The sequence below is a fragment of the Penicillium rubens genome (assembly GCF_028828025.1).
Source record: "Penicillium rubens strain IBT 27055 chromosome Unknown utg000002l_segment0_segment0, whole genome shotgun sequence".
NCBI lineage: Eukaryota > Fungi > Ascomycota > Eurotiomycetes > Eurotiales > Aspergillaceae > Penicillium > Penicillium rubens.
The window spans coordinates 4933917-4947382 of record NW_026890600.1 but is presented as its reverse complement, the minus strand read 5'-3'; the positions used below and the strand labels follow the sequence as shown (position 1 = coordinate 4947382).

The 13466-nt window shown below is 49.2% G+C and overlaps 4 protein-coding genes across 4 annotated transcripts; 3 read left to right on the top strand and 1 right to left on the bottom strand.

The window, feature by feature from the left end:
- Window positions 1-835: 835 nt before the first annotated feature.
- Window positions 836-3304, top strand: N7525_004363 (uncharacterized protein; the record flags this gene model as incomplete). Its single annotated transcript, XM_002565856.2, has 5 exons — window positions 836-858; window positions 914-982; window positions 1044-1511; window positions 1567-3171; window positions 3220-3304. 5 exons carry the CDS (start codon window positions 836-838, stop codon window positions 3302-3304), a joined length of 2250 nt encoding a protein of 749 aa, XP_002565902.2.
- A 1675-nt stretch (window positions 3305-4979) lies between these two features.
- N7525_004362 (uncharacterized protein) lies at window positions 4980-5417 on the bottom strand (the record flags this gene model as incomplete). Its single annotated transcript, XM_002565858.2, has 1 exon — window positions 4980-5417. The coding sequence occupies one exon, from the start codon at window positions 5415-5417 to the stop codon at window positions 4980-4982; it is 438 nt and encodes a 145-aa protein (XP_002565904.2).
- Window positions 5418-6113: 696 nt separating this feature from the next.
- On the top strand, window positions 6114-8461 carry N7525_004361 (putative allantoate permease of the major facilitator superfamily; the record flags this gene model as incomplete). Its single annotated transcript, XM_002565859.2, has 7 exons — window positions 6114-6137; window positions 6439-6522; window positions 6594-7160; window positions 7210-7619; window positions 7675-7906; window positions 7960-8141; window positions 8197-8461. 7 exons carry the CDS (start codon window positions 6114-6116, stop codon window positions 8459-8461), a joined length of 1764 nt encoding a protein of 587 aa, XP_002565905.2.
- A 680-nt stretch (window positions 8462-9141) lies between these two features.
- N7525_004360 (SKI complex RNA helicase subunit SKI2) lies at window positions 9142-13280 on the top strand (the record flags this gene model as incomplete). Its single annotated transcript, XM_061212993.1, has 5 exons — window positions 9142-9371; window positions 9421-11950; window positions 12019-12307; window positions 12363-12550; window positions 12600-13280. The coding sequence occupies 5 exons, from the start codon at window positions 9142-9144 to the stop codon at window positions 13278-13280; spliced, it is 3918 nt and encodes a 1305-aa protein (XP_061070014.1).
- Between the last annotated feature and the right edge of the window lie 186 nt (window positions 13281-13466).

Genomic DNA, 13466 nt, shown 5'->3' with positions numbered 1-13466 from the left:
TACCCCCAATATCCCTATGTTGTATCTCAAGTGGCAGTTTAATGGCATATCATTCCGCTGTGGCAAAGATTGAAAAGCTCCGAACTACTCCCGAGGTCTATACTATATAGTATGCGAAGCGGGTCTTCTATCAATGCAAACACCATGCAAAGTGGCTGTCGCAATAAGCATTTCTGGCTCATAACACTTGCGACAATTGTGTATCTCCAGTGGGTGAACCAGTCATACTTTGAACATGCCCAGGTGTCGTGTGACCTGGTCGGCAAACCCTCCCCTTCGTTGATTTGGCTGAACCTGAGACAAGATTGAAATTAGAGCTAGAAGTCCGTCTAGATCTAGATGGTTAATGACAATTCATGTATTTTGGGGAAAACAATGCCCGGTCCAGATCGTTGGGACTAGAAGGGACTTAGGTGGCAACATGGCGAATATTACTATCGAGTATATACCTAGGATCTTCAAGGATATTCACGGGTAAATGTAAGAACCAAATACAAACCATATAAACAGTGTAGTGCATCATCATGAATGACCAAAGCCGGTTCCGGGGGTAACAGTCGAACCGCATTCGTTGGAATTTGCAGTTCCCCGGCTTTTTGTCCCAGTCCAAAGTCTTACGTCATCCAAAGCACCTGGGGCAGTTGGACATTGAACACTGCAGAGCACAGATTCAAAAGGAAATTTGTTCAAGAAGAAACCGGAAAGGAAAACAAAAGGTGTCCCGCTGCCTAAACAGCTATCAAGTTCACCATACTCCAACGGGGACCCCCCGTTTCTCTTGTCTTCAGAACTTCCCCGCTCGAACAATGTCATCTCTGGCTTAGCTCTATCCACCATGACCTCGGATTCCACTCTGCTGTGAGAGCCCTTCCCGGGTGCATCCTACTATCGGAACAAAACTAACGTGTCTTAGACATCGCCCAACCGAGGCTCTTATCCTCCCGACCAAGCGACGCTTCTTCCCGTTCAAGATCCCCAACTTGTTCGTTGATCAACCCGCTTATCTCCCACCCGCAATCTAACTTACGAGAGCTTTGGTTTAGTCACACACAGCTTCGCAACTACATTAGTACTGCTGATCCCGATCGCATTTATGTCGTCGTCGAGAGAATCGTGTATTCAATACACATATCGGGGCAAAAGCGCGAGAGTGTGGCGGTGATCCCGTTTGAACCGCGCTGTCTGGTCGCTGGGCATGGTTGGATAGTAGTGGGGGGCCCGGAAAATGGCGAATGTGCTTTCATTCGCATCGGTGATCGCGGAATGCAGGTCCATGGAGATGCGCCCTTCCAGGATGTAGATAGTGCGCTCCCTCTTGATCTCGACCCACCGTTAAGCATGACTTCGGGCGACTTCAATAGCGAGTCCGCATCAACCCGATATCGAAGCATCAGATCATCCCCGGAAGTCGAGCTTCACAGGTTTGGTGGGAGTATTGTCAATTCAGTGACAATCCATCGTTTCTATGGTGGCAGCGAGGACTTTGCGGATGAAGATGTCGTGGTTCTGAGGTGGGCGCTGGTCGGAAAATGGGATTGTGCTGATCGTGCTAACTCATATGAATAGCAATAATGATCGGACAGTCACGGTGTACTCACTGGCTCGCGCGAAAGTCTTGAAGGTCCTTCATCATCCGACTTGTATGAACTATGCGACGATTTCCCCGGACTCCAAACTGCTCACGGCAGTAGGAGATGAGAACCACGCCTACTTTTATGAAATCACTCGTGATCTGGAATCGTCTGGGACAACTGAATCTGGAGAGAAGCTCACAGGATGGGAATGGGAGCTTATCAATCGCCTGGAGATGGACATTGGCCTGCGGGCGGATGATGCGTGTTGCTTCACTGTTGCTTTCTCGCCATCTAGTCGCTTGTGCGCCATCGGATCCCAATCTGGAATCATCACGATCATCGACGTCAAGTCCATCTACGAGCACTTGGGCGGCTCCGAAGACGACTCCCCTATCATTTGTCAATTCCCGGCATCAAGATCATGCGCCGAGGGCGGTGCCGTTCGTTGTATGGCCTTTTCGCCCGAGCCATGGGACCTTCTTGTATGGCTGGAGGGTCACGGCAGGGCCGGCGTGGCCGACGTCCGGCAACATTTTATGCGCAGGCAAATCCTCCATTTAAACTCCGACGATCCAGAATTGCAGGAAGTGTACACGGACTTTTCGATAGAGAACCTCGAACGACACCCGCTCGGAGATGATCTTCCGGAGACGCCACCACGAGTAAGACTCGACAACGAAGACTTTCCGATGGAACGGAACGGAGAGCAAACGGAGCGTTCGTCCCTGCGAGAGTCTCTGATTCAAGATCTTACCGAAAGAGAAAGGTTGATTATGGAGTTTTTGAACACGGCACGGTGGACGTCGCGACTGGAAGAAGGGCTTACTGAACGACCAGAGCGCCCGGCTAGGGCAAACCTTCATCAACCTCAACCAGTGGCTCGGCCACAAAATCACGGTTCTCCAGATGGTACCACTCGCACTCATCGTCCTACTTCGCCCCTGCGTCGCTATGATCCTTCTGATGTCTCCCGAGATAGCCATCTGGGCCGCACTTTATCCAACCCAAGACGCCGGAACTCAGTGGTGGTATCTCAAGGCAGTCGGCCTTCGGAAGCGACGTCCTCACACCACGATCGGCAACCTGGCATCACCCTGAGCTATTCCACCTCACATTCAGAGCTTACACCCATCAGGTCAGAAATTATATCTCGGAGCGGTGCCGATCCTGAAGCGGCCAATAACGAAACTAGCATCCCAACTGAAGCGACTGGAGTTTCTAATCCAAGTCTAGACATGCATGGATTGAGCCACCGGTCACAGCGATCAAGCTCCATTCCCCGGCGTATTGAACGACCACAAACCGGAACAGAAAGGAGGCATGATACGCCACGCCTCACCACCTATGAGATTCGTGCTAATGTCGCTGCTGAGCGGCTTCGGCGTCAGCGCCAGATTGCCAACGAGGTACATAACCGCTCCTTTGAAAGGGAACAACGGCATCGCCAACAGCTTCTCGGGTTTGAGCAGACACACTCTCCCCGCTGGATCAGAAACATAATCAATGACCTCCCTGATCGAAATCCAATAAATGGCTGCGGCGCCGAGGAGCCAGATTCTACTGCTGGAGTTGGTTGGGGCGCCGATGGCCGTTCATTGTGAGTGTATAATGTGGCAAGTTTGCGGAATCAAACTAACTTTTGCAGGTACGTCGCCACACTGGAAGGGATCTTTGAGTTCCCACTGAACATTCACGATCGGAAAACATTCCCTATCTTCTCGTGCCGTTAAATTCCTGTGCCTGGCGTTACAGGGCATTCTTTATCTAACCTTATCGGGCCTCGATTACTTTCTTATTTACTTCTCTATTCTTTTCTTCGTCATTTTCTTTTTGCTTCTGACCATTCCGATTCTACGGAGATCCAACATATCTCTGGATAGCGAATCTACAACTACACAAGGATGGTCTGCAGTCCTCACTTTGCCAAAATGGGGACTCGTTGCCCTTCCTTGTTAGACTTGTTATTGTCCTGCTAACAAAGTCAATCCCTTGCTCATGCCGAATCGTTCTCACGCTACATACCCTTCTGGCGCTTAGGGGCGTACATCATTTTTATCTCCATCCTATTTATCTTTTCAATGCTGCATCCACAAATTTTTGTATGACTGATTGAAGTACAAAAAGTGAACATTACATATTTATTTTCTGCCAATACAATCTTGTCATAAAAGAGTAAATTAAAAAACAAACAACGAAAAATAACTTGAATATGTCGTTTTCGTAGCACGCCGCATTCGATATAATGCTAGCATTTATCTCGCTTAGAAGTAGATATATAACAACGCGAGATGTTAGTAGTCTACAGCCAGATTCATTGTCGAGATGGGAGAAGTCGCATCGCACTTATGATTCTGACTTATTGCTATGGCTTGAGGATATATGTGTCATTGATGCACATCGTAACGAACATAAATTGTACTGTACCAGAAGACCATGGACAATGACTAAGAATGACTTAGATGACACTGTGACACTGTTTTACTATGACACGAATATGCTGGTTGGCATTCTTGTGCTAGCTTTCCCTGAACCCGGCCTCGCAGGACCGCTTCGTGGCAGATTTTGGCATGATTCAAAAGATCTGCTAAGTGAACCGGGTGTCTTGTATCTCGCAATCCGGTCCTTAAGTGGGAGGTTAGGGTTCCCCGGGCACATAAAGCAGATTGTGGGTCGTTCCCGATCCTTGACCCGAACGGACTCCATCGCTTGGCGCAGGTCGATCTCGGTGTCATACGACACGGGCCGTTGCCGATTGGCAGGAGATCCGGGATCATCAACATCGTCAACATCGTCAACATCGTCAGGTACAGGCAGGCGGCAAGGTCGAGTGGGTCGAGGCGCGGTCGCCCTTCTTCCACGGGCAGAATGCAGTCATCGCATTTATCGCGTTAATCCGACCTGGCCTAGATGCATACATGTTGTCAGATAAGGTCAACGTTCCGTCTCAAGTCCCGAGGGTCTAATGATTATTCTGCGAACAAGTTTGTGGGACTTCGTATCCTACAACGAATAGAGGTTTACATGTTCGTATTTGGAAAGCTGTAGCGCTAGGTTCTATCGCCAGGGGCCATTTTAAAGACAAAGTGATGGGTTTGAACTACATACTGTGCAAATATCGACTACACACACACGCACGTAGCCTACTAAAGATCGGATGCCTGCTAGATAGATCTACTTGGGGCCTTCTAGTCTCTCGACGATGCTTGATTAGATTATTGCTCAGATGCTAGCTACGGGAACACAAAGATTCAGGTATGCGGCGGAGCAGTCGGATCGCGTGCAGACCCAGATTTCTCTATCAGATGTCGACCTATTTAAATAGCATATCCCCTCCTTTTTTACCCTGTACATTAAGCACTATTCCTCCCACTTCTCTTTTCCCCTAACATCGAGGGGACATTCTAGCTAGAAAAAAACCAAGGTGCGGGTTACACCACCCGAGACAAGGGGTTCGCTGGCTGAGCAGCTAGCTCCAAAACTAACAGTCAGGGGGTAGGTCTTTCCGTCATCCCATTTAACATTGCCGACCTGATCGCCAACATTGGTCGAGTCATAGCTACCGTCGTTGTTCATGATTATAGTGAAGGCTGGATGTCCATCCTGGGCTGGCCACTCGCGAGATTCGCCACGTTTCAATGGGCCGCCATCGTTATCGGCAGAATTGTTGATCGCGTCGCATGAGTCGTCATCATTGGTGACAATGATCAATTGAGTGGTCCAGCAATCAGCAGCTGCGCCTTGGCAGCCTGTTTCGTTTGTTTCACTGACATAGTATTTGAATGCATGGACCGCTGGAGTGGCAAGCAGTGCCATGAAACCGAGCTTCGAGATGTTGGATAGCATTGTCAAGATTGATGACGTGGAATGATGCCCAAGGACTTGAGTGACGAGTGGATGAATGGATAGATGGCAGAGGAAAAAAGTTTTGCTCACCATATATAGTAAACTCTGACCACTACAGCTCGTGCTGCGCTGTTCGTTATGGTTAACCGTCAAGGTAATCCGAATGACCATCAAGGTACTCCGGTTGCCCGTCAAGGCACTAGGATCGTCGAGGTGCTCCAGTTGACCCCGGTAAGTTTCACTTCCGAGAGCTAACAACCCACATGAGCCTTGGTCGGATGTTAATCTCCGCCGTTCTAGATTTCCAGTTAGGCCAGCCCTACAGGAGCCTGTGAGTCGAATGATTCTTGGCGGCTCGGAGATAGATGTACGTTATGGATTGTCCGAGCCTTAACAATCCATGAGTAATGTCCAATGTCAGAGAACAGGTCTGGGATATTATCAATTACGAGGCATATTGGCATTTTGAGACAAGCATGCGGCAGATACCTTTCAGAACGGCGATCAAAGCCCATCTTTCATGCGCGAGTTCTGACGTTGGCGTCCGGAAGTAGCCCGAAGGAATGGACTCGAGGAGGGCCCCGGCGGACCGCGTGGCATTTCGCACAGCTAAATGTTCCCTGTTTATTCGTATTCACTTGATTAATTGATTTTTCATAATTCCATGATGGCCGAGACACCAATACGAGAACTCATATGGAGATTGCGATCGTCGACCCTGTAAGCCTTCCGTCATCATCGAAAAGGGTTCTATACGGCACGAACCTAATCTAGACAAGCCCCGACAAGCCGCGACAAGCCCTGACAAGCCCTGACAAGCTCAAACGCCACGGACTCCCAAGGTCCCCCGATGCAACCAAGACGTCTTGGCAAAACATCCCTAGTGGACTACGAGTCACCCGTCTCTCGGCAGGTTACTCGCTGGCGCTCAAGGTCCTAATGATCGGACCATTAGCAGCATCAGAGGCGAAACAAAAGCTATGGCGAATGCCCCGACGCTAACTAACCTCAGCCGCAATAGGCGAGACAAAATCGAAAAACGGAAAAGGCTGCTGGGAACCTCGAGGAAAGCCAAGACTCTCATCGGCTTTCTCCGTCCTTGAAGGTAACAAACGCCATATTCTTGTATAAAATGATGGGACAAAGCTCTTGATTATCCTGATAGATTCTATTCAGTTCTACCAACACATATCAAGACTCAACATTCCGCCCGAGCAAGGTGTGGCTGTCTCGGATTCGAGTATGGCTCCCATCAGCGAAAAGAGAGAGGCCGATGTCCAAGCCACATCTGGCAGTGAACCTTCCCATGATCCTTATGTGGTAGACATGCGCAACACCGATGACACAACGTATTTCTACAACACGAATAAGGACAAGGTTGGGCCTTTGACTCCAGAGGCTGAGGGAAGACTAGTCCGCAAGAACTTCTGGTGTCTCCTAAGCCAAACATGGTGGATCTCCTTCCTTATTCACCTTGACAAGTCGACACTGTCTCAGGCTAGCACTATGGGCCTTTTCGAAGATGTTCATATGTCGAAAGAGAAAAACGAGTTTAATCATCTATTTGTCCTATTCTATGCAGGATATCTTGTCGCGCTTTGGCCGGGTGCTTGGATATCGCAACGTGTTGGACACAAGTACTTTATTACCGGGTCGTTGTTCCTCTGGGCCCTGTTACTTGGAATACATCCTGCGGTCAAGACCGGTAAACAGATGATGGCTGTGCGATTTCTACTGGGAATGGTTAGTATACCCTAATGAACTTTGATTCATAATGTGCTAATCTTTCCAGACCGAGTCTCAAATTGTTCCCTCAACCGCCGTCCTTCATCAAGCGTTTTTCCCTCCGAAGAAGAGTCCATGGGTGCAGCTTCTATGGTGGGCATTTGGAAGCATGGCAAATGTGATGTTAACAATGATTGCCTATAAACTCATCGTTGATGACAAGTCGGGAGTTCTAGCTGGGGGTATTCACTCATGGAAATGGCTTCATATCATCTGTGCTCTTTTGACCTTCGCCATCTTTATTCCTCTGCTGATATTTTTGCCCAACTCGCCACTTGATGCTAAATGGCTTTCCACTGAGGAGAAGGTGCATACGATCCAACTTATTCGCGAGACCCACGCTGGAATCTCAAACTCAACGTTCAAGTGGTCGCAGGTGCGGGAGTCTTTTACTGACCTTAAGAGTTGGCTGTTCATGTGTGACATGTCCCGTTCATCTGTCTGCCATATTCACTACTAATGTTCTTCTCAGCTTCCACATGTTCTTCAACGAGCTCCCTAACAACACATCCCAACAGCTCCCGCTTATTGTCGTTGGTTTTGGCTTCACCCCAGCGGAGAGTGCTTTGTTCAATATTATCAAGCCAATTTGGGGATTCATTTTGATTATTGGATCCGCCACCTTGCTTTACAGTACACGTCTCGGTACAGGATACACATGTGCTATATCCTATGTTCCTTGCTTTATTGGCGGCATCATTGAGGTAAGCGGATGTATTTTCCACATTTCTGGTCTGTCTTGTTAATTCTTGCTCAGCTGGCATCTCCATGGTCAAACAAGGTGGCCCTGGTAGTTGGAACCCAAATATCTACATTCAAACCATCTTACCTTCTCGGTCTCAGTTGGGCGGGAACGACAACAACTGGATACACAAAGAAGCTCTGTCTAATGTCTTCTTGTATTGTGGCTGCTTCTGTTGCAAACATGATATCCCCTGAGTTAGTCTAATCTAAAGATGCCAACTAAGGAATACAGCGCTGGCATGTGATATAGATTCTGGCAATCGAAATACAAACCTCGTTACGTCTTACCCTGGGCCTTCATGACTGCGTTCTGGCTGATCTCGCCCATGATGTGCATTATCATTCGGTTTTACCTACAGCGAGAGAACAAACGTCGAGAGAGGCTCCTCACTGAAACTGACACGGATTCTGAGAAAGATGAAGTTATTGACGCTGGCGGCCAGATTGTCCACATCGGTGATCGTGATCTTGACAAGACTGATCGGGAAAACCTGAAGTTTATGTATCCTCTGTGACCTTTTACCTTGTTCTCCCAAAATGCCAGAGTTTAGAAGCTGTTACACCGATATATTGCAGACAGTGTAATATGAAGCAATTCACTGATGGTGGAAATAGAGGGAAATAGGCACTGCGAGTGCGGAAGGGGGGAGAAATAGTATCAATTTCACCTCCAATTTCATAGGTTTTTTTCTTGATTTTTTCAGCGTGTTTAAAGTATTGATCTAGTGTATCAATGCAGCCTCTTACTCGGCATTTAGAGCTTTGTTGGCGCTAGGGTGGCCAGCTTTGGTTTTGCGACCGTTGATTCTACCCAGGTATAGTAGAGATAGTAGAGAGCGTCTTCGTACAGAAAGATTGTCCGGGATATCATTTATCCGGGGATCGGATGATCTTTCAGGGCATCGACGTCATGTATACTGTCAGAGTATACCGCCTTCAGTGTCTCTCGGTGAAGTTCACAAAGTAAACTGTCGCTGCGGGCTTTGATCTGCCTGGAATAACTCCGAAACACTTCATCAGACTCAACCACAGAGTCAATTCCACTCGTTTTACCTTCTTATTTTAACGCCCAGAAATAATTCTCTTAGGTTTCAGCCAAAGGCTGTAATCGATACTGTGGGGTTCGGCTACTGCCGAGTTAAACATCGACATAATTTCACTCGCCGGTTGACTCTTCAACATATTTTTCCACATCATGGCGAACTTGGTCGATCCCCCAATGGAGAAGTTAACCCTAGAAGGCAATACCTTCGACTCAGCGGCCTTTGATGCTCGTCTCGCGGACGAAGAGGATGGCAAGATCGAGAACTTCCAAGCTCGGAAGCAAGCTCCTCAGAGTGCCCAAGAGTTGCTGACCGAGCTTGAAAATGAGTTCCTGACCCCGTCAGACCAATTCAGCACTAAATGGTTGAACACCCTGCAAAGGTATGTATCTTATTTCCAATTGCGGGGCAGCTTTTAACAGCTTTGGCAGACGATGGGACGTTTCGACAGATTACGCAGACCTTTTCGAACTCGCCCCGACACAATCACGGACGGTGACTCGGTTCACACGAGAGGGACTGGAAGGACGCGTTACTGGGTATCATGAAGTGACAGTTCCTGCTGCAAGCGCAACAGCCAAGAATTCCACCTCGCTTCTCCGCCGACCTGCTGGCCGTGCCGAGTTTGTCAGAGGTGCCGCAGGTTTCTTTCCATTTGCTCCCGGAGGCTTGGACGCTATCGAGTCCGTGGCAGATATGGAGGCCGAGGCTCAACTCACAGAGCAAGCGAGCACCGGAAAACAATCTGGTCTCGATCGCATTATCAACTTTGGCACCGAGGGAGGTCTTCTGACAACACCCCCTGGCTTCGATAACGGTATCAATTTCGATGAAGCCAAATCCAAAGCCGCCACCGAAAGTGCCCAAGAAGTCGAAACTGCCCTTCTCCAAGAGGAAAGCGACCTGAAAGTGGATCAACCTGAGGAAACTGCCGATATCGATACAGGAGCACAGCCGGAGCTTGATGACCTCAGCGACGAGGAAGATGAAGAAGACATTGACGATTTGTTACCGGTCGAGTTTCCGGCATTGGAACCACGTACCCAGTTGCTCGCAGGCGCCCACAAGCAAAAGGGTAAAGAATGGGCCCACGTTGTGGACGTCAACAAGGATATTCCAAATTTCAATGAGTTGGTCCCAGAGATGGCCAGGGAGTATCCATTTGAGCTCGACACTTTCCAGAAAGAGGCCGTTTACCACCTTGAGAATGGCGATTCGGTGTTTGTTGCGGCCCATACCTCGGCCGGCAAGACAGTTGTGGCTGAATATGCAATCGCGTTGGCTGCTAAACACATGACGAAGGCGATCTATACGTCTCCCATCAAAGCGCTGAGCAACCAGAAATACCGTGATTTCAGAGCCGAATTCGACGATGTCGGTATTCTGACTGGCGATGTTCAAATCAACCCGGAAGCCAGCTGCCTCATCATGACCACTGAGATCTTGCGAAGTATGCTGTACCGAGGCGCTGATCTCATCCGGGACGTTGAATTCGTCATTTTCGACGAGGTGCATTATGTGAACGACCAGGAACGAGGTGTGGTATGGGAAGAAGTTATCATCATGCTTCCGGAGCATGTCACGTTGATCCTTCTCTCCGCCACTGTGCCCAATACCCGCGAGTTTGCATCCTGGGTGGGCCGTACAAAGAAGAAGGACATTTATGTGATTTCAACCCATAAGCGACCTGTTCCGCTGGAGCACTACCTTTGGGCCGGGAAGAGCAAGCACAAGATCGTCGACTCCAACAAAAGATTCCTCGAGACCGGCTGGAAGGCAGCGGATGATATTTTGTCTGGTAGAGATAAGCTCAAAGCTATGAAGGAGGCTGAAGCTCAGGCACAGTCGGCGCAAGCTAGAGCACCAGCCCCCCAGGGTCGGGGACGTGGCCAGCCACCGAACGTCAGAGGTGGTCGCGGCGCCCCACAGCGTGGAGGCCCACAACGTGGAGGTCCGCAACGAGGTCGTGGACAGAGCGGCGGACAGTATGCCAACCGAGGCACAGGCAACATTGCTCGCACAGGGCGTGGCGGTGGCCGTACCAGTGCGGCCCAGGACAAAAACACCTGGGTGCATCTTGTTTCGCACCTTCGCAAAGAAGATTTGCTACCGGGATGTGTCTTCGTTTTCTCTAAGAAGCGATGCGAGGAGAACGCGGATTCACTGTCAAGCCAAGACTTCAGCAATAGTACCGAGAAGAGTTTGACGCACATGTTCATTGAGAAGGCACTCACCCGATTGAAGCCTGAGGACCGCACGCTGCCGCAAATTCTTCGCCTTCGGGAGCTACTAAGCAGAGGCATTGCTGTGCACCATGGCGGTCTCCTGCCCATAGTGAAGGAAGTTGTTGAGATTCTCTTCGCTAAGTCTCTGGTCAAGGTCCTGTTCGCCACGGAAACCTTCGCGATGGGCTTGAATCTTCCCACCCGAACTGTGGTATTCTCCGGGTTCCGTAAGCACGACGGCAAAGCATTCCGTGATCTGCTGCCCGGTGAGTATACGCAAATGGCGGGGCGTGCTGGTCGTAGAGGTCTTGACAACGTGGGGTATGTTATTGTGACAAGCAGCGGAAGAGACGAGGCGCCATCTGCTGCGTCGCTGAAGCAGATGATTCTTGGAGAACCGACAAAGCTCAGGTCTCAATTCCGACTTACATACCATATGATACTGAATTTGTTGCGTGTGGAAGCCCTGAAGATTGAAGAAATGATCAAACGGAGTTTCAGTGAAAACGCAACGCAAGCTCTCTTACCGGAACAGGAGAAGCAAGTCCAGGTATCTGAGGCGAGTCTTGCGAAAATCAAACGGGCACCATGTGAAATCTGTGACCTGGATTTGGTTGCCTGCCATGACGCCGCCATGGAGTATCGAAAGCTCACGTCTCAATTCTATGCTGAACTGCTATCATCGCCTGTCGGCAAACGTCTTTTCGGAGTAAAGAGGTTGGTTGTGTACCGCAAGGTGAGTGACCATTGTTACGTTGCCCATGCGTAGTTACGTGTTTGGTGAAATGCTGACGTGAAAGATAGGACGGACTACGTACCGCTGGTGTTATTACGCGCGATGGGGTTTCCGCGGGGGTCGTTGGGGCTGTACCCTGCATTCAAGTGCTTGAGATCGGAACGTTGAGTAGCAAGCGGCACCCCACCGACATCCTTCCATTCTTGCCTTTGTTCCGACCATACTTCCAACCACTCCCCAATCGCGTCGAGAAGATGAGCCTTCGCATATGCAAGATCCGTCTATCTGATGTCGAGTGCCTGACAAACACCCTGGTTAAGATGACCAAACCGATATGGTATCTGAACATTAAGAAAGGTACGAGACTTATTTTTGCACATACAGTTGTCAAGAAACACTAATTCGGGAACAGAGGCTGTCCAGTGGGCTGAAAAGGAACTGCCTCAGTACACTAACTCTTGGATCAATGCGGCCTGGGAGGAAATCGATTGGCAACGTATCAAAGAGATGGAAATCCGCGATATCCTCGACAAACGACAAGCTCAGGCAGAGATTTCCCAGTCATGCACCTGTCTACAATGCCCTAATTTCGCGGACCACGTGAGTATCCTACATCTTTCGGTCTAAATCATGGACTAATTTCTGATAGTTCGAGATGCAACACGACGAGTGGCAAGTTAAAGAAAGCATCTCGGAGCTGAAGCAACTGATGTCCGACCAAAACCTTCAACTACTTCCGGATTATGAGCAGCGCATTCTCGTGCTGAAGGAGCTCGGCTTTGTTGACGAACAATCTCGTGTGCAACTGAAGGGCAAGGTGGCATGCGAGATCCACTCCGCCGACGAGCTGGTATTGACCGAATTGGTTCTCGAGAACGTTCTTGCTGAGTTCGAACCGGAGGAGATTGTTGCACTCCTCTCCGCATTCGTGTTCCAGGAGAAGACAGAGAGCACCCCTACCCTCACTCCTCGTCTGGAGAAGGGCCAGAAGGAGATCATTCGTATTGCCGAGAGAGTGAATGATTTCCAGATCCTGCACCAAGTCATTCAGTCTAGTGAAGATGCCAACGACTTCGCTAGCAAGCCACGCTTTGGTCTTGCCGAGGTTGTTTATGAGTGGGCCAAGGGAATGTCTTTCAATCGCATCACAGACCTCACGGATGTGATGGAGGGTACTATTGTTCGGGTGATCACCCGACTTGACGAGACTTGTCGCGAAGTGAAGAATGCGGCCAAATTGGTCGGCGACCCGAACCTTTACACTAAGATGCAGCAAGCTCAGGAGTTGATCAAGCGCGATGTCATATTCGCGGCCTCGCTTTACATGTGAAGACATCCAATCCTTGGGACGTATATGGGTTATGCCTGTGCCCCTATTGGGTAGTCATGAATTCTTTTCTGGATTCATCACAATGTACTTAATCGAGACGAAGAAATGAACATGAAATGAACTACTCAAAAATACCAGCATACTTTAGAATACTTTATAGAAAGCAATTAAATCAACCCCAAGTGT